The sequence below is a fragment of the Gopherus flavomarginatus genome, chromosome 1 (genome assembly GCF_025201925.1).
Source record: "Gopherus flavomarginatus isolate rGopFla2 chromosome 1, rGopFla2.mat.asm, whole genome shotgun sequence".
In the NCBI taxonomy this organism is placed as follows: Eukaryota; Metazoa; Chordata; order Testudines; family Testudinidae; genus Gopherus; species Gopherus flavomarginatus.
In genome coordinates, this window is record NC_066617.1 from 258,867,494 (window position 1) to 258,888,768 (window position 21,275).

The 21,275-nt window shown below is 37.9% G+C and overlaps 1 protein-coding gene across 5 annotated transcripts in view; it reads left to right on the top strand.

Annotated features, from left to right (window-relative positions):
* The window catches only part of DCUN1D2 (defective in cullin neddylation 1 domain containing 2), a 58,411-nt gene that overhangs the window by 1,731 nt on the left and 35,405 nt on the right, over positions 1-21,275 (top strand). For 2 of the 5 annotated variants that reach the window (XM_050951345.1, XM_050951382.1), the window contains exons 2-4: positions 1,711-1,927; positions 5,326-5,494; positions 15,118-15,248. In XM_050951345.1, the coding sequence (XP_050807302.1) occupies positions 1,711-1,927; positions 5,326-5,494; positions 15,118-15,248 (517 nt within the window). Of the gene's footprint in view, positions 1-1,510; positions 1,928-5,325; positions 5,495-15,117; positions 15,249-21,275 lie in introns of all 5 variants that reach the window. The other 3 variants (XM_050951354.1, XM_050951374.1, XM_050951364.1) reach the window with 3 other exon arrangements.

Below are 21,275 nucleotides of genomic sequence, written 5' to 3' on the forward strand. Positions count from 1 at the left end.
CTAATAAAAGATATTACCTCACCCACATTGTCTCTAACAACCATGACAACTAAAAGTTCTTTTACAGATTCCTATTGTGAAGTCACCCAACACTAAATTAATTGTAACTAGAAAGACTCTTGTTTAAATGTACAAGATTTTATTGTAGAACTATTTCTTATATTTCTACTTCAAGGAAAATTTAGGATTTTTAAAAATATAAATAGATGTACACAGTATCTCCAGTAGGGAAAAAACGAAGATAATTTAACATTTCCTTTGAAAAATCAATTGCATTTATTTCTGTGGCTATAAAGTTGTTCCCATTTTATGAGTATTCTTTTCTGTATTTTTTCAATATTTAGAAAATAAGTTTATGAAGGAAAGAACAAAGTTTCTATCTTGTGCATATGATGCACTTCTTGTCTTATCATCTGCAATAATCTTTTAATGATATGACTGTATGTAGAATGTGTAAAAGAGATAAAAGATGTATGTATATTTAAACTATAGTGTCACATTGAACATGAAACAGTGATGTGCAGTAGAATATGTTATAAAAGCTTGTTCATCAGGTATTAGCAAGTCAATGCGTCACTTTACACTGTTGTTAAATACTAGGGTGAGCAAATTATGAAGTGTTTACCCAGATAACTTAGATATCTACCCAGAAACATAACTTGTGCTAACTAGGATGAGTAAAAGAGATGTATTGAAACTCAAAGAGAGTTTGATTTTTTTTAAAAGTTACTTTATATACAGCAGAGAATAATGGTAAAACACATTGGTAGCAGATTTTTGCTCTCTTTCAAACCTCTTTCCCTCTACTCCTATATTCTCCAGAAGTATCCCCTGGGAACGTAGATCTATGGTTTGCCGCAGCTCATTGCCATCAAGAAAAACATTTCATGGTTCCTATAAATCCTATTTTCTACTAAATAAAAATAACCGATGTAATTGGTTAAAATAAACATCTCTTCTATTGTCAGAACATATTAAAGCTTTTGATTAGATTTACAAAAACTTTTTGTAAACTTATACTATTGAGTGAATCTTTTGGTTGGCTTCTTTATCAATTTTATTTTCTTTTGACCTCACTTTTTCTGAAAGCAACGGTGAACAAGTTCCCAGTGGTAAAATTGAAAAGCGCTTTGTATCTTTAACTGCCTTAAATAATCAACTGGAAAACACTATTGTTCACTAGCACTAGAAATTAATTAGGAAAAATCTTAAGTCAACGGTTAAACTTTTCAGATATTCCTCAAGGCCTTTATTTACAGAATCTCTGATTTTTTTTGTATGACTCATACCTTTGAAATGTATTTTATCATTAATCGTAGACTTATTTTCAGCAAATAGACCCAAATGTCATAACAGTAGTATTTTAGAGTTTTTAACCAAATAATTCTGAATTTAATGGGAAATACCTGGAGATCAAACAACTTGTACAAAACAGTCGTGTGTACGTGAGCAGGAACACAAATTTGAATTTATTGTTGCCAGAATATTTGCTACTAAAATGTACATACAGATGCTGTCATTTCAGTTTCAAGAAGTGCTGTCTTTTTAACTGCAGAAGAGCAAGGCCTTGTCTTCCTTTAATTCTGAAGTGAAACTTGTCACACGCCAAGAAAACTAAACCCCTTTAGAAGATAGGCACTAGTAGTAGAATGCTGAAACAAACTTCTGGATTAGCTTCATTGGCTTTCCTGCTTCTTTTGCATCCCAAAGCATAAGCTTAAATCGTCTCAGAAGGACAAGGTCCGCCAGTTTATGGCATTTACCCAGGCTGGTGAAAGGACTGCTATATATTGCTTAATGCAGAATGAGTGGAAACTAGAAGTGGCAACAGACAACTACTTCCAGAACCCAGACTTGTACTACAAAGAATCCATGAAAAATTCAGTAGACAGAAAGAAATTAGAACAATTGTATAACAGGTACAAAGGTAAGGATCAGTCTTTTAACTATTTCATTTTAATTATGTTTCTACTTTACTTTTTTGCCACTGATAACATCTTTTAAGACTGCTAAAGCAATATCCTACTTTTAATTTTCGATTTGTGTGTAGCTGTAATAGGTTTTCTGGAATGTAAGGCTCTTTTTTTCTTCTTCTTGCATGCCTTATGTTCACTATGGAAATCCAAAATTTTGTTTTATAAAGTATAAATCACCTTAACCATAGGAAGGACTGCATATGAAGTTAGAAAAAAATGGACTAAAATCAGTTACTTATGGACTTGACCATGGCTGTGTACAAGCACATTATGCATAGTATTTGATCCCTTGTCCATAAAGTCTGTTAAGGAATTTTGGTATGTGATATTACGTTGCATGGTAAAATTATGACTAATTTCTCTATTAAATGTTCAAGTATAGTTGAGATAAAAGGGGGTAGTCTTTTATTTTAAAACACAAGAACACTTTCAGCCACAAGAAAGGGTCTGATAACACTATCAAGCAAGGAAACTCAGAATTAAGGTTGAAACTCCATCCTTAATTTACCCTTTGTGCTTGCATATTACATCATAAATGATATGCCAGATCACCTGCTGTTTAGATATGCTAGGAAAAACATACTCACAAGGAAGTGAATTAAAGGTGGAGTTGTGTTTTATTTTCCATTTCTTTTTTTATTTTATGGTAGTGTTTAAAAGAAGAGGAAAAATAAAAGGGGAAAAAATGGCCATGGAAGTGTAAGAATTGACGTGATCCAGTGTAAGAGCTCCTTTTGAAATGTTAATATTTTATATTAATGCATGTAAATGTTTATTAAATAGAATGAAGCAGCTCTGAATCATTACTATCTGTTGCTTAAATCTAAATCTTCATCTAGACATTTTTTGAAATGGCTATTTGATCAGACTTTTGTCTAGTCTGAATCCTTTTTAAACCTACTATATGGTTATGATTTTTGCCAGAATTGCTTTGCATGTACATTAGTCTCTTTCTTATTAATAACTACACTATTTTGAAGGTTTTAAACACCATAAAGGCTTGTTCCATATTACAGACAGATGATCTTCAAAATTTCATTTTAAAACGTAAGGTTGCATTGAGTTGTAGGAGCACAGAAATTGAGGCAAAACTGGAACATTTGTGTGTACTTGTAGAAGTTTACTAAACCACTTACTTGGTTTAATTTTGCTTTTATTTATATTGGTCTTTTTTCTTGGCTTTTGTTTGCCAATTTTAAAGGAAGCAAATATATAAATTCTGAACTGTTACCTATACTTGAATACTGAAGGAATTTTATGAATCTTATTTATCTTTCATTATTTGTGCTGCTTACTTTTCTATTTCATTTCAGTTTGTTGAAAGAAAATATTCTAGTCAGTTTTGTTGTTTACATGCATCAGCACAATATTGCAACGTTGTTAGGACTGAAAAGCCTGTAAGGACATCTAAACAAATTTTCAGATAAATTAATAAGGGAAAAATTCATCATGAAAGCATTTCTATTCACATTAGTATTTTTAAACATCTTTTTTTTTGTGTGTTAAACAGAAACTAAACTTTGTACCTTAGCTGCCTGGCCAGGGTTTCTTTTTAAGCCCGTAGAAAGGGTTTGTTTATAGAACCTAAAGAAAAATGTGTAGATGGCATCATGTTTGAAATGTGAGATGACACATCTTTCATTGTCCAACTGTACTATCCTTTCCTACTTGTTTTTTGCTTATTTAATGAATAACATCCAAATCAGATCAATGCATGTTCATTTTTATTATTCCCTCAGTTGCCCAGATATTGTGAATAATAACACTAAGAGTGAGATCTTGTCTTCTTTGAAGCCAGTGGGAGTTTTACCATTGACTTCACTGGAGACAAAATTTCACTGCAAATATTATAAGAATAATTTTAAAATTTAATAAATCAAGATATTCTTTTGGAGCCTGATTCTTACAACACACTAGATAGCTTTACTCTTTCCTCCAACACTTAGTTCTATCGATTTCAATGGAATTACACCCGGGAGAAAGATAAACAAGTAGTAACTGCTGCGTCAAGTCCTTATTTAATTATTGGCTACTTTTAATCTTTAGTCGTTCAGAAACCTCTGGGAAACCAAAGTGATGCTAAAGTGAAGCTGCATATTAAGGCCCTGATCTTGCAGTCTGATCAGATTGCAGGATCAGGGTCTAATAAAGGCCTGAACAGTTGAAGTCTATACCAATTAGTTATCCAAAATATCAAACTTAAAAGAATATTTTCAGTTGCATTTTAACTGTAGCTGTAATATAATAAGCTGTTGTAAGTAAAGAAAGACTTATGACTTGTTGCATCTAAATTTGGGGAAAACAGTTCTGTATTTTGAGTAGTACATGTTGTATATGAAAAATAGAAGGGTAACTTTGAAGATACTACTTATGTGTGTGTAACCATAGTACATTTTTAAGAGAATCCTGCATTATAGTGTAATTGGTATTCTGTAGCAAAATAAAATAGCTGACAGGCCTGTATAATACAGTAACTGCTTCTTTTTAATCATTTCTTAGGGTCAGACTAATTAAAAATCCAATATAATTTTGATGAAGGATTTGTTTGATGGTTTTGTTTGTTTGAGGTTTTTTGTTAGATTTAGTTCTCCATATTAAATGTTTATAATTATGGTTATGACATAAACTGACACTGGCAATTACAGTGTGTGGTTCTATCCTAAGTGGTAACCGCTTATTATTAAACAGTTATGTATGTCACAGTGGTGCTGAATGGCCTCATCCAGGTTGAGGCCTGCTGTGCTAGGCACTAAATAAACATTGTGTCTCATTGATTTGGTCACTCTGCAAGTATTTAAAATAAACAAACCAAAAAAAATCCCTCACTTCCAGCCTCCCAAATTAACCCTGGGCTCTGAAATTTAAGTTCTTCCCTTTTCATATATCACTACCAGGAAAAAGAATCTGTAGCTAAATTTGGTGTTTCTCCTTCACCTGTTGTAGGATTCTAACCAGTAAATGCCTTATCGACTTGTACATTTTATAGCAGTCTGGGTATAATCAATTTCAGTATTTCCTCACTACAGTTAGGCAGTTCCACCTATTGTTTTTGTGGGTCTTTCACACAGCAATGGGGAGAAGGAAAAAATATCTAAGGGGTAATTATTATTTTTAAAAATAATTTTAAAAACTCACAAAAATTGGCTGGGGGTCTTTGGAAGATAAACCTTTTAACTCACTTTTTGAAATAGACTAGAGTTCAAATTGCTGTCCTAATTAAGAATGAATATATTTGAGAAGTACTCATACAATAGCTTCTGCACTGCAGCATATCAAAACTGTTCAGATCATTAGTCTATAGGAAAGTTTTTAATATGTTTTGTAATACTACTTATATTTTTGACTGCAGACCCACAGGATGAAAATAAAATTGGTATTGATGGAATCCAGCAGTTTTGTGATGATTTAAGCCTGGACCCTGCCAGTATCAGCGTCTTGGTCATAGCATGGAAGTTCAGGGCAGCCACTCAATGTGAATTCAGTAAAAAGGAATTTGTAGATGGCATGACAGAGTTGGGGTGAGTGTATCAGTTTTCTGTGTAGTTCAAAACTTTTTAGGGCCTAAGCCAGCTCCCACTGAAGTCAATGGAAAACTGGATCAGACGTCAAGCTTTTTAAAACATTCCAGGGATTTGCTCCGCGCTACCCTTAATTTAGACTGAATTGACCTACTATCCAGTCTCCACTTCTCCAGTCTACATTCTCCCTGTCACCTTCTTCTAAGTTTGTTTGTACATTTTTGTTCACTTGTTCTGGGTATTTATCTTAATAATGGCTTTTCACATCTCATCTTAAGTCTAATTTGTCTGCTTGGCCATTTCCTCACTCACTATAGCTAGTAGGAAAATACTTCTATATTTCAGCTTCCTCTTATTTTTTCTTTCACCATATGTCTTTCCTGATTATTTGTATGATAGTTGCTGTACCCAGTTCTGTGAAGTGTTTTCTCTTTATTCCACCTTTATGGACCATGAATCCCAGAAGTTAGTATTTTTGCTAGAATGCTGCAATAGCAACATTCTAAACATCTGCTAATGGTCTAATTAGAGTAAAATAAATATTTCCGTGACATTAAACTTAAGAACTCCAGCTGTAGTTATTTGTATAAGGTAGCACCTAGGAATCCCAGTCATGGACCAGAGCCCCATTGTGGTAGGCACAGCACAAACACATAATAAAAAGACAGTACCTGTTTCCAGAGAGCTTACAGCGTAAGCAAAATGTAATCAGAAACAGAGATGAAATGGCTTGCTGAAGATTACATAGCATGTCATTGGCATGGCTGGGAACAGAATCCAGGTCTTTTGACTCCCAATTCAGTGACCTTTACACTATACTATATTGCCACTCCAATTAGGTAAATTTGTTATGTAGTCTGAAAAATGATTTTGTGAAAAGTGTTATGGTGTGGTTCCATATTCATTTTTTACTCAGTGGCTTCCATTGCCGATTTGCTCAAACTGCAAATTTAAAATATTTGTCTCATTAAACCTGGAATTTTAAGTTGAGCTGTATTCCTGCAGTTTCCCTCAGCGCTACTAGTAACTGTTTTCATTTCAGAAGCATCTATCACTGTAGTAGCTGAATGTTCCAGTGGGATGAAATTTTTGCAACTCAAATTTAGCTGACCATTTTGAAGATAAATAAGCTACAGTAGACTCCAGCTCATGCTTTCATGACTGTGTTGCCTCTGCAAAGCTAAATATAGTAAAATAAGCAACGAGTTTTAAGAAGCTACACTTCTGAATGTGACTATAGCTCATTTGTATAATGTGTGCTTCTGAGTTTTACCAAAATTTCACTGAAGCATTATGCACTTTTTCTTGATTTCCTTTCCCATAATTACTGACTTAGATAGTGATGGCAGTAGTGATCCTTTCTAATTAGCCTGCTTTGCCTGTCTGATTGATTTTAGGGATGCCCAGTAATGGAAGTGAATAGTTCAAGAGTTGAAATCTCATTTCTGCTAACTTTTGTTTAAATCCCCTTATTATTGATTGAAACTATGAACCCCCAGCCTGGGAGAAAGGGAAGAGCTACTGAACACACTTCTTCTTACCTCTCCCCTTTCAAGTTAGTTGGGCTTGTGCAAAGTCATTACAGACATAGAACCTAGGTCTCCAACATGACAAAATCCAGTCTTATTCACTGCCTTTCAGAGTGACAATCAGTTTTCGTTATCCTATCAGTAACTGCTATACACAACGCGCCTCCCAGAACCAATGATAGAATCCAGGATTCACGTGACCACTTTACCACCGATTTTGTACTTCGAAAACTATGATTTGTAAACTATGATGTGAATTGCCAAAATAGACATTTCACATTTCAGTAATTTGTTACACATTTTGCTTGTGTCACCTTGGTCAGTGTGTATGTTGACCTGTGGATGCAAGTCTGTGACAACTCTGAGAGCCCAGCTCTTTAACACAAGCATACTTTTAGTTCTGAAGGTCATCTGTTCAATGCCTGGTTTTGGGCAAGATGGCAGCCATGAACCATCACCCTTTCAAGTTCACAAAAATGTGTGCCCAGGCTTCCAACTGGCACTTTAATGCAAAACTTTAACATTGACTTGAGTAGGACAAAGGCAAAATAATTTCCCAAATGCATAGAATGTGTGATAGTCCGATGTTTTAATCTGTTGATATAAAAGCATATGAGGTCACTGTTAAGGCTTTGTGTTGAGTGCATATTTGATGAAGTAGGGAGTATGTATTGCTTTTGGCTGTCAGTTGAAAAGTGGAAGTGAAATCCTTAGAGAAACTGTTGTAGCAATGTGAAGGTGGGAAAGAGTGTGTACATTTTTTCCATTTTTCTAAGCAGGAAGGATTGATTTAAATCAAAACTATTTAAATCTGCAAGTAGGAACCTTGGTTTAAATAATCTATTTTAATTGTGTTTTGCATTTTTACTTCAGTTATTTTCTTAAAGAAAGGTTTATTCTTATAGGTTGGTAACCATTAAAACAAGTTGATTTGGAACGAAATAGAGCCTTTTCACTAAATTTGTTCTGCTTTTTGCTAACCAGGAAGATACACTATGCCTGTGCACATTTATTTAAGCAGTTGCGTAGCTTAACTTGCATTTTTTCAGATTCTTAAAGTTCCCTTTTTTATTCTGTTGGAAAACGATGAATGATATATTTGTTGTTTACCTGATGATGATTAATTTTTTTACTTGTGATTTGTCTCAGCCTCTATGTGGATGGATACTCAAATTCAATTAAAATGCACAAAAACAGGATTTAAAAATAAATAAATAAATAAAACTACCTTCAATGTGCTAGGTCAGTGGGTTTTCAAACTTCTTTTCTGGCGACCCGGTTGAAGAAAATTGTTGATGCTCATGACCCAACGGAGCTGGGGATGAGGGGCTCAGGGCTGGGGCAGAGGGTTAGCGTGTGGGGTGGGGCTGGGAATGAGGGTTTCAGGATGAGGGAGGGGGTCCTGGGCTAGAGTAGGGGGTTAGGATGCAGGAGGGGTTTAGGGCTCTGGGCTGGGAGTGCAGGCTCTGGAGCAGGGTGGGGATGAGGAGTTTGGGGTGCAGGAAGGGGCACCAGGTTTTGGGGGGCTCAGGACTGGTGCAGGGGATTGGAGCATGAAGTTACCTCAGGCAGCTCCCAGTCAGCAAAGCAGCGGCGGTGCTAAGGGAGGCTGCCTGCCTGTCCTGGCACTGCAAACCGCGCTGTGTCCAGCTCCTAGGCAGAGGCGCACAAGCAGCTCCACATGGCTCCCACCGGCTGGCGCTGCCCCCCTCCCCTCCCAGTTCCCATTGGCCAGTTTTTGGGGCGGGGGCAGCACACAGAGCCCCATGCTGCCACCTGGCCTAGGAGCCGGAACTACTGCTGGCTGCTTCCAGGGTACAGTGCTGTGTCAGAACAGGTAGGAACTAGCATGCCCTAACCGGGCAGCACTGCCAATTGAATTTTTAACAGCCCAGTCAGCGTTGCTGACCAGAGCCACTGTGACCTAGCCTACGTCCACACTACAGCTTTAAATTGATATTAGTAAAATCGATTTTATAAAACAGGTTTTATAAAATCGATTTTACGCGTCCACACTAGGGCACATTACTTCGGTGGTGTGCGTCCATGGTCCCAGGGTACCATCGATTTTCAGAGCGGTGCACTCTGGGTAGCTCAGTAAAAGAATAGGACCAATAACTTCGATATCCGTCCACACTAACCCTAAATCGATTTAGTAATATCGATTTTAGGGTTACTCCTTTCGTTTAGCTGGAGTACAGAAATCGATTTTAAGACCCCTTAAAATCGATTTTAAGTGCCTTGTAGTGTGGACGGTTACAGCGTTAAATCGATTTAACGCTGTTTAAATCGATTTAACGCTGTAGTGTGGACCTGGCCCTAGTGCCTTACATTCCACAACTCAGTACTGCATCGCCACCTGCAGTTTGAAAAACCACTGTGCTAGATACATAGCTTTTTTCTTATCAGACATGTTTTGCATTTAAAATATACTGATTTATTAAAGAAGGGAAGTATTGTCTGTAGTTAATGAATTGAACTGATTGATTGTTTCTGGCCACTATGTCCTTCAAAATTTTAGAACTAGTAGACCTCATGCTCTTACATGTAGCTTTTATTCATAGATTGGAAGAGGATAGCAAGCTTTCCTTCTTTTTCAACTCCCAATTGGTTTCTCAACTTTAAATGAACTTGTCATTGAACTGAACTAGGTGAATAAACTGAAATAGAGAAAATGTACTCTCTGCACTTGCAAATAGGCTACTGCTGTCAAAAGCTAGTTTAGCACTTCAGCAAACTCTGATTCCAGAGGCTTAGCCCATGACTTCCACCAATTCAGTGGACTGACTTTCTTTAAAATATGGCAGTAAAAATGCACTGCTTAATATTATTTTTGTATTTAATGTAAATGATTTTAATAATTTGTAATAAGGTTAGGCCTTAACATAAGTTATCTGTTTTAAATGGTTTACTTAAAAAAACTATATGTAATTTAAACAAAAAAATCTGATTTTTTTTTTTTGTAACTAATTTGTATCCATCCTACTTTTAAGGTTTTGTATGGGTGGGGTTTATCTTACTGCAGCCTTAGCTGTCTCTAAATGTTTGTTTGCTAATTGTGCAGTACATAAGCTCCATCTTTCTAGATGTTCTCTGTACTGGTCATTTTAGTATCCTGAGAACCTGTGAGAGATGAGATATCTGGGGTTGAAGTTAGGGCAACAGTAGTGGAAATGGTTAGAGACCTGCAAAACCACAGGTATCCACTTTATATCTGTGGACCATTTCTGCAGATAGCATGAATGTGGATACAAATTTTGTATCCACGCAGAGCTCTGACAGTAAGAGCCAGGCGGGCAGCTGTGAGGACCACCTGCCCTGGGCAGGAGGCCTGCGGGGGTGGGGGCAGGGACGCTGCTTGGACCCCATGCCCAGGGCAGGTAGAGGGTCCACCGTGGCTCCCCACAGCTGCCTGCCTGGCTCTTACCATGACTGGGTTGCGCCTCCAAGCTGCCGTAGCCAGAGCCGGGTTGGGGAAAGCCGTACTGGCAGCTGTGGGGAGCTGGGTCTCCACCTGCCCTGGGTGGTGGGGCTGGAAACTGGGCAGCGGGTTGCTCGAGCCCGCCAGCCATGCAAACGCCTGTTCTTGCTTTCAGGTGACATTTTAAACAAGTAGTGGTCAGCAGCAGTGGTCCTGCAAATTGTAATCAAACTTGTTTGTCTGAGCGATTGTCTGAAGTAGGACTTAGTGGACTTCTAGGCTCTAAAGTTTTACATTGCATTCAAAAATAATAGTTATTTTCTGTATATAATTCTACATTTTGTAAGTTCAACTTTCCTGATAAGATTGCACTACGGTACTTGAAAAATTGAATTGAAAAATACTATTATTTTTGTTATAGTGCAAATATTTGAAATAAAAATAAAGTGAACACTGAACACTTTGTATTCTGTGTTGTAATTGAAATCAATATATTTGAAAATGTAGAAAAAATCCAAAAACATTTAAATAAATGGTATTATATTATTATTATAACAGAGCGATTAATCACTTGACTGCCCCCCCCCACACACACACACCTGTTGCATGGAAAAGATATATCAAATACATTCTTCTCTTGTTGACTGATCCACTCCCAGAAGGGTCACATTGAGTTCCACTAATTGAGATTTGTTGTAGAGGTGCGTGAAGAGCTTTGGCCTGTGACTTGACCCCATATTCTTGTTGCTAATAAAATTTAGGTTGGTTTGAGGTTGTTGTGCTGCAGGAAGATACTAATAAGGTGCCAACTTCTATAAAACATGAGTGTTTATTAGGCTCCTGCTCAAGAAACCATTTGTTGCTTGTGATCTCATCAGTTCCTAACCTCTTACTAAGCTTTCCTTTTTGGGTAAGAAATGGATGTGGAAAAAAGGGAATGAAAAAACTTTGATGTCATATGAAGTCCTCTTATTTATTTTATCCCTTTCATTCTTGCTTTTGGCTAGAGATTGATAGGATAATTGCTTGATCATCTAACATGGGGCAGCAGTAGGTGTTCATGCTGATTCTTTTTAAACCTGCCAGCAGACTTTAATGGTTTCACCTCTTCCTGGTGGTATTGCTCTTCTGCACTCAAGAGCTGTTTTAGACAGAATTCTGCTCAACACATATGTGAGGCTGTTTGTGTGTAGGTGACCAATAGTCTCATTGTCTGGCCATTGATAAGCTGATCATAGGTGGTTTGACACCTTTCTTGTTGAACCCAGGTGCTGCAGTCTCTCTGCTTTCCAAACAGTAGGCATAGATTAGGATTTAGATGAAAGGAAAATGATTGAGGCTTGATCTGGAGTAGGGCACCTGTCTCCATTTTTTAGGGAGTTGACCTACCCTTCAGACAAGAAGTTCTTGATATAAAGAAGTGTTTGAATCTCTGATTGCTCATTATCAGAGTGAATTGAAAGTCAAAGATATTTTAGCTGCACTACATAAGGCAGCTGTGACCATTTCTCCATGATGTGATCTTTGCCATGACTATCCGCGTCTTTCACCTTCAAAATAGATTTCATCAATGTGCTCTAATAAAGTTATTCTTGAGGTTTCAGCTGATAAAAAAAAAAAAAGCTGCCTGCCTGCTGGCAATTTTAGCTAGAATAAATTTATTAAGGTGATTCTCTGAAAACTATATTGTTGCCAAGAGGAGGTGGAACCATGGGGAGAGGGTGGCGTGGAGGTAGAAGGCAGTGATGGCTAGTGCCTTGTTGTGTAATGTAGTATATGTGGGCCAAAGGTGTTAACATAACCCAGTTACTGTCCAACATTAAACAGTGTTAAACAAGATTTGGGGTTTGTTATACAGAGACCACAGCCTGTTTAGTAGCATGGCAAACACATCATTAAAAATCCTTTACACTTTCTATTAAAGATAAAAGAAAAAAGGAAAAAACAGTTCAAGCATTTTAAATCTAAAGTATTAAATAAGGTTTTCATTTTAACAGCATCTCTTTTTCCCTATCTCTTTAGCTGGAGAAAGCTTTTAGAAGGAAAACCCCTGTTGTTTAACAGTCTCTTAGAAGGTATCAAAGATGGTAATAACTATCCTTTTGGGGGAGAGAGAAGAGGTTAGTTGAGATGAGCTGGAGCTGTTGTTAGTCTGATCCTATTACATCTCAGGTGGTGTTTGTCAGCTCTATTGGCCCCAGCTGAATCCCAATGTCATTTGGGTCCCTATCTCTGACCTCCTCTGGTCAGAACATCTCTCAGGATCAGGATGACAAAGCATAGGATCTCAGAAGATGGTGGGGGTGGCAGCCATGGTAATGGAGCTTGCTCTAGTAGCCTGTTTTTGTCTATATAGTCTCATTCTTTAAGGACCCAGAAAAGGAATCATGAGCAATATAGCCTGTCCCATCATTTTGTCCACCAGTCAGACCTAATTTCTGACATACCAATTTTGGTTCACTTATTTCTGGTTCCACACTTTCTTGTTTATCAAGAATAATCTTAACGCAGTCCTTGAGTTATATCTGTAGCCTTTTTGTTTGGACTAATTCTCCCTGTCTCTCTTTCATACCTTTTCCCATCAGCATTTTTTGTTATAAGTTATCATGACATCTTCTGAACTCTCATGTACTTTTTACATTGAGTTCTCAATTAAGGCAAATTTGTCGGCCGAATTATCAAAACAGTTCCCGCAATAGAAATGTTGTAGGGGATTATCTCTGTTTCTGTCCTTGCTCAGCTCTGCTTCCCCTCTGAGGGCATGGCTACACTCGAAACTCCAAAGCACTGCCGCGGGAGCACTTTGAAGTGCGAGTGTGGTCGCAGCGCTGGGAGAGAGCTCTCCTAGCGCTGCAGGTACCCTTCCTCCGCAAGGGGATTAGTTTACAGCGCTTGGAGTCACGCTCCCAGCGTTGGGGCACTATTTACACCAGCGCTTTACAGCACTGTAACTTGCTGCGCTCAGGGGGGTGTTTTTTTCATACCCCTGAGCGAGAAAGTTACAGCGCTGTAAAGCGCCAGTGTAGCCAAGGCCTGACTCTGCCCCATGCCATCAAGTTCCAGTTGCTCTCTCCCTATTGACTGTTTGTTTGGGAGCTGAGAGTCAGTCAGATTCTGGCCACCCCCTCAGCTCAAGCAATAGCTGGGGGCAGGGCACACCTCCACCAGTGGAGCGGTAGTAATTGTGTGCACTCATGTGGAGGCAGAGGTGACGGCAGGACCCAGATAGGCTGGAGCAGTGCCCAGGATTGGGCTGGGGAGCAGGTAGGAGCTGGGGTGATGTCTTCGTCTCCTATTCCTCTGTTCCTCTCCCCTATTCAAGATGTGCTTCAACTCCTCTGTTCTTCTTAATTTGTTTCCAGGTTCAATTCATAGTATTGGCTACATCCAGTAATCTGTCTTTTGGTTTGTGTCCTTGCTACCTGAGAAACCCTTATGCTTCCTATATGACGCTGAGTCAGCTGAGGTCAAATTGAGTAATTTAGCTGGCAATGTCTCAATATTATTGTCTTTAAGCAGAAGTATCTCAATTCTGAAATTTTCCTCCACCTTGGTCTGCCAATCCGGCCTTCAGGTCATGGTGGCGGACTCGTCTTTTTCCTGGTTTTTGATTAAGGAATGTGACAGTGTGGATGATTCAGTTTAGTGGTTGAAAAGTCTTCTAAAGTTAACATTGGTCACAAGCTTAACATGTAGTACAAATTCCCATATGGTGTACATAGACTACGGTGTGTGGTTTCATAAATTTTAAAAACCTCACACTTAGTGGAACAGCAATAAAAGTAATAAAGAAACAGTACATTACAATTCAATAGGATTGCAGTTAGTTCTATTTAAGTTTTACTTGATTCTGGTGGTCTTTTTTAAGATAGAAGAGCGTTCATTAGTCCATCAGCTCAACCAGTTAAGAGAGTTTTCTGATCAGCTCTAATCTGCAGTCTGAGGTGTGCGCACATGCACGCATTCACATACCCATCAATTTACACACATGTGCACAAATATACTCGCAAAAGTAGTCTTAAGTATTAATAACCACCAAGAAATAAAATAAACAGCAACTTGTAACTTAAGATATCCACAGCAACACAGTTTGGGAAACTGTTACTTATTCCCATAGATTACATCACTCTACAAGGGCATTTTGAGATCCAGTGGCTTGAAGCTGAAGATAGATAAATTCAGATGAGAAATAAGCTGTAAAATTTTTACAGTCAGGGTAATCAACCATTGAAACAACTTACCTAGGGATGTGGGAGATTCTCCCTCACTTGGAGTCTTTAAACAAAGATGGGACATCTTTCTAAAAGCTGTGCTCTTAGCTCGACCAGCAGTTCTGGGCTGGATACAAGGATTATTGGGTGAGAATCTCTGCACTGTTTTGCAGGAGGTCAGTCTAGATGATGATGGTCCATTCTGCTATTGAAATCTATGGGGGAAAAACGTCCCTAACTAAATGGCTCAATCTTACTCGTCTGTATACTTTTGGTGCTTGTATAGAACCACCTTTCTGCTTAGCGCCCTTAAATGTTTAGTAAAGTAAACCAAAGTAGTATTTTGTAATTGAATCTTACAATAATGTTACTCATTTGTGTTTTTATAATATTTATAAACTTCTTTTCTAAAATGGTTTCTGTATGGTTTATATACAAATATTGTCATCTCTTCTGCGGCAGGTGTGACACCACAGACAAGCTGAAAGCTCTACTGCCAAGATTGGAACAGGAGCTAAAGGATCCAATAAAGTTCAAAGATTTTTATCAGTTTACCTTTACCTTTGCTAAAAACCCTGGACAAAAAGGTTTAGGTGAGTATAAAAACCAAGAAGAGAAGGGTAAAACAACAAGCTTGATTCATGTGCTTTCAATAATATAGTAGTCACTAGTTGCAAATGATGACTATAGTAAAGTTCACTTAATGATTTCTATGCCTCCTTCCCCCCCATTTAATCTTTTTTTAATATTGCCTTGGGTGAGGTAAATTAGCTAGGTTTCCTAGCACATTTGACATAATATCTACTCTATGAATTTAAATAAATTCAGTATATAGATGCACATGGCAAGAAGGTCCTTAGAAAAATTAACACAAACCTATAACTAGCATTAAAGGTGATACTTAGACTGTAAGCTGCTCTGGTGCGAATACCGTATTGTCTTCCTTGTTCTGTTCAGCACTAACTAAACTTCTGCTGCTCTATTCATCCCAGAGTGGAGGCAAACCCTTGGAAACCCCACTATCCTGAAAAAAAATTTACACAAAGGTGAAAATTGTAGGCTGACACTAAAGTAGGCCTGCTTTGGTATCATATTTTATTTTGATCCAATTTGACATAAAACGTAGGATCAGCTCCAAGTTAATAGGTAGATATCAGCATACAGTTTTGCAGGGGTTGGCAACCTCTGGCTCGCAGCTCACCAGGGTAAGCAGCGTAGCGTGCTGGGCCAGTTTGTTCACCTGTCGCATCTGCAGGTTTGGCCCCTCGCGGCTCCCACTGGCCGCGGTTCGCTGTCCAGACCAATGGGGGCAGTGGAAAGTGGCGTGGGTGAGGGATGTGCTGGCCACGGCTTCCTGCCACCCCGATTGGCCTGGGACAGCAAACTCGTTGGTCAGTGGGAGCTGCGATCGGCCAAACGTGCCGACGTGGCAGGTAAACAAACTGGCCTGGCCTGCCAGGGTGCTTACCCTGGCGAGCCGTGTGCCAGAGGTTGCTGACCCCTGCAGTATCGTTTTTCTACAGTTCTCTTAACAAGACTCTGACAGTTCATCCCAACCCATACCTTGCTGTTGCTGTCAGTATAACAACTGATATTCTTTACTCACTACTTAATGCAGTACTGTAAATATATCTTTTCTCACTTGCTGTTTCCTTATGACATTTGTCAAGTCAAGGGTGTTTACCTAGTTTATAAGTAGAAAAAGTATCAAACTTTTGGTATTAAATAAATTCGTACGTTTTTGTCCAACAGATACTAAAGGAATTTATCCATGGAGCAGACAACAGCTTGATAAAACCAGCTAACATGAGTGCTAACAAAACATTTATTATATTGTCATCAGTGTAACAATATTGTCGTCATTCTCTTTTGCTATATGCACATTATTTGGGAGAAAGTAGTCACTTATTCCAGACACTTTAATTGTGTATCACTTTGAAATTGGTGTGGATGTTAACAGACATTTTTACTATGAAAAAGTAGCTTGAGGGGTAGGAGAGTGAAGATGGACAAGAATAGGAGGAAAAACTGTTTCAGACAATCTTGGCTGAGAGGTTTGTTCATTCTTTCCTTGATTTGACTTTTAGTGTCTGGTTCTTGCCTTCCTCACTGGCTTTGGAGGTTTTTTCAACTATGATGAGTTTTATCAGCTTTATTTTCCTTTAGGTATTGTCCCTCTCACCAAATATTTTTTTCTTGCCAGCGTCATGGAGACAAGATACCATCATGCAGCTTAAGTGTCTGGCAAAGCTCTGCAGCCAGCATCTTATTGTGAGGGCTCCTAAGCAACTTGAATCAATCCACGTTAAAACTGACAGAGTAAAGCATTGGCTATGTGACTTTTAGTAGAGCTAAAGCTCAACAGTTAAAAGTTTATGTTCTAAAATGCATGAAGTCTTACACACCATGTATTAAAAATCGTAGTGCTTTGAGACAGAGCAAAACTTATCAAACACAAGTTAAGTTTGCATAATATCTGACTTCTTGGAATACCTAAAGAAAGAGTATATGACGAGCCACTTGCTGTTTCAGTTGGCTTAAATGCAAAAGAGGAACCAATATATTTAAAATATATTACAGAAGACATTTACCTAAATCTGTACCAAGCAATAGGAAAGGCACCACAATCAGAATTATAGCAATGGATATACTTGTGTATGTGGCACACAAAAAAAATTGAGCAGTTTTCTAATATCCCAATTTATCTGGTCTGAGGAGAAAGGAGTTAGCTGCTGATCCTGGATAAGGCCCATAGGTGTATGGTATCTCTCTGAAAAATGGTATTTTAGGAAAGGAACACCCGAATGTCTTGAAATACTTATGGGACAAAACTGAGAAGAGCAGAAATGAAAATTAATCTAAAGATGGTTCTAGAAACTGATGACTACATTGTTGCTAACTTGAGGTCTTGGGAACTTTAACAAGTCTGATAATGCTTGATGTTACTTGAATTGGGTAGTGTTGGGTTTTTTGAAAGGTTGTAGGTTTTTTGTATAGGTTTTTCAGCCTTTGGAAAGTGAACTTTTTTAGTATTTTTAAGAAAAGGATCAAATTCAGGCAGGTTTAAGCAAGTGTAATTCTTTTGATTTTAGTGGAGATACACCCACTTTCATCAGGTCTGAACTTGGTCCACTGTGGGTTTAATTGGGAAGAAGTCCAGAATCAGCATGTAAATTAGAATGCACACTCTTGTGTCTTTATGAAAGTCAGTGAATTCCATGATGCCAAGTGCTTCAAACAAGCAGTAATCAAGAGTCAGGCTAGCTTGCAAAGCAATTAATTGCTTTTTCTGTTAGTCTGTTATACCTTGGGGAAATTCTTATAGCTTGTCTTTGCTGCAGTGTTAGCTTGAGTTGTATTTTGAGTGTTGCTCCTAATCTTATTCCTCTGTATGCATATAAGTCTTGAGTTTGAGTTAAGTGGTTCTTTAAATCCAGCTAGCTGGCCCATCAGAGTTGAAGCTCGAGAGCTTATAATGTAGTGGGGACTCAGCTACTTTGTATTGTAGAGCTGTCAGTTTCTGAAAGAGACAGTTTTAAAGGCACAGCTGCAAACTGTCCTGATAGGAAGGAAAGATAGAGCCATAATGATCTCTTACTATTTTTCCTATCAGGAGCTCTTCAATGACTTGAAGATAAAAAAGGAATCCTACAAAAATGGAAACATGGACAAACTGTATTGATGAATACAAAACAATAGTGTGAGTGTGTAGGGACAAAATCAGAAAGGTTAAGGCACCAAATGAGTAACACCTAGTAAGGGACATAAAAGGCAATAAGAGGAGGGTCTATAAATACATTAGGAGCAAGAGAGAGACAAAGGAAACCGTACGTTCACTACTTAGCGGGGAATGTGAGTTAATAATGGATGACATCAAGAAGGCTGAGGTGTTCAACATCTATTTTTGCTTCTGTCTTCACTAAAAAGGTTAATTGTGACCAGATATTCAACACCATTAACAATAAGAGTGAAAGAATAGATTAAGGAATATTTAGATAAGTTGGGTGTATTCAAGAACGCAGGGCCTGATGAAATTCACCATAGGGTACCTAAGAAACTAACTAAAACAATCTCAGCACCATTAGCAATTATCTTCGAGAAGTCATGGAGGACCGGTGAGGTCCTGGAGGACTGAAGAAGGGCAAATATATAGTACCTATCCTTAAAAAGAGGAATAAAGAAGATCCAAGGAGTTATAAACTAATCAGCCTAACTTTAATACCTGGAAAGATACTGGAATAAATTTTACAAACTGACTGTTTAATATACCTAGAGGACAGTAGGGTATGATCAATAGCTAATATGGAATTGTCAGGAACAAATTATTCCTAACCAACCTAATTTCCTTCTTGGACAGAGATACTAGCTTAGTGGATGGGGGAAGCAGTGAATGTGAAATATCTTGATTTTAGTAAGGTGTTGACACAGTCCCACACGACATTCTGATAAGCAAACTAGGGAAATATGTTATAGGTGAAATTACTCTAAGATGGATGCATACTCAGTTGAAAGACCATACTCAGAGTAGTTTTCAATGGTTTGCTGTTAAACTGGGAGGGCATATCTAGTGGAGTCCCTCAAGGGTCTGTCCTGATACTTTTCAACACTTTGACTAATGACTTCTATAACGGAGTGGAGAGTATGCTTATAAATAGGGCTGTCAAGTGATTAAAAAAAATTAATTGTGATTAATTACACTGTTAAAGCAATGATAGAATACCATTTATTTAAATATTTTTGGTTATCTTCTACATTTTCAAATATATTGATTTCAATTACAGCTCAGAATACAAAGTGTACAGCGTTCATTTTATATTTACTGTTGATTACAAGTGTTTCCACTGTAAAAAGACAAAAGAAATAGTATTTTTCAATTCACCTAATACAAGTACTGTAATGCAATCTTTTTATCATGAAAGTTGAACTTACAAATATAGAATTATGTACAAAAATACTGCATTCAAAAATAAAACAATGTAAAATTTTAGAGCTTACAAGTCCACTCAGTCCTACTTCTTGTTCATCCAAATCGCTCAGACAAACAAGTTTGTTTACATTTGTAGAAGATAATGCTGCCCACTTCTTGTTTACAGTGTGACCTGAAACTGAGAACAGGTGTTCTCACGGCACTGTTGTAGCCAGCATCGCAAGATATTTATGTGCTAGAGGCTCATGCTTCAGCCACCATTCCAGTGGACATGTGCCATGTTGATGATGGGTTCTGCTCAAAAAACATCCAAACCAGTGCAGACCAACACATGTTCATTTTCATTTTCTGAGTCAGATGCTACCAGCAGAAGGTTGATTTTCTTTTTTGGTGCTTTGGGTTCTGTAGTTTCTGCATTGGAGTGTTGCTCTTTTAAGACTTCTGAAAGCATGCTCCCTACGTCCTTTCTCTCAGATTTTGGAAGGCACTTCACATTCTTAAATCTTGGGTCGAGTGCTGTAGCTATTTTTAGCAATCTCACATTGGTACCTTCTTTATGATTTGTGAAATCTGAAGTGAAAGTGTTCTTAAAATGAACAACATGTCCGGGTCATCACCCGAGACTGCTATAACATGAAATATATGGCAGAATGCAGGTAAAACAAAGCAGGAGACATCCAGTTCTCCTCCAAGGAGTTCAGTCACAAATTTAATTAATGCATTATTTTTTTAACAAGCGTTATCAGCATGGAAGTATGGCCTCTGGAATGGTGGCTGAAGCATGAAGGGGCATACGAGTGTTTAGCATATCTGACGCACAGATATCTTTCAATGCTGGCTACAAAAGTGCCCTGTGAACACCTTATTCTTATTTACAATGTCACCTGAAAGTGAGAAGCAGGCAGCAGTATCTCCTGTAAATGTAAACAAACTTGTTTGTCTTAGCTATTGGCTGAAAAAGAAGTAGGACTGAACGAACTTATAGCCTCTGAAGTTTTAACGTTGCTTTGTTTTTGAGTGCAGCTATGTAACAAAAAAATCTACATTTGTAAGTTGGACTTTCAGGACAAAGAGATTGCACTACAGTACTTGTATGAGGTGAATTGAAAAATACTGTTTCTTTTGTTCATATTTACAGTGCAAATATTTGTAATCAATATATACACTTCGATTTCAATTACAACTCAGAATAAAAGATATATATGAAACTATAGAAAAGCATCCAAAATATTTAATACATTTCAATTGGTAGTCTCTTATTTAACAGCGCAATTAAAAATGCGATGAATTGCAATTAATTTTTTCGAGTTAATCGTGTGAGTTAGCTGAGATTAATTGACAGCCCTACTTATACAATTTGCAGATGACACCAAGCTGGGAGGGGTTACAAACACTCAAAGGACAGGAGTAGAGTTCAAAATAACCTATTCTAATATAACCCCATAGTGTAGACACAGTACACAGTGATGGAAGGGTTTTATTGTGTCGCTGTAGGAGTACTTCCTCCCTGAGCAACAATAGCTAGATCAACAGAAATATTCTTGGATTAACCTAGCTTTGTCCACATGAGGGGTTAGGTCAGGATAGCTACAGTGCTCAGAGGTATGGATTTTTCACAGCCCTGAGCACTGTAGCTATGACAACCTAAATTTTAAGTGACAGAGTCCTGTGGCACCTTATAGACTAACAGACG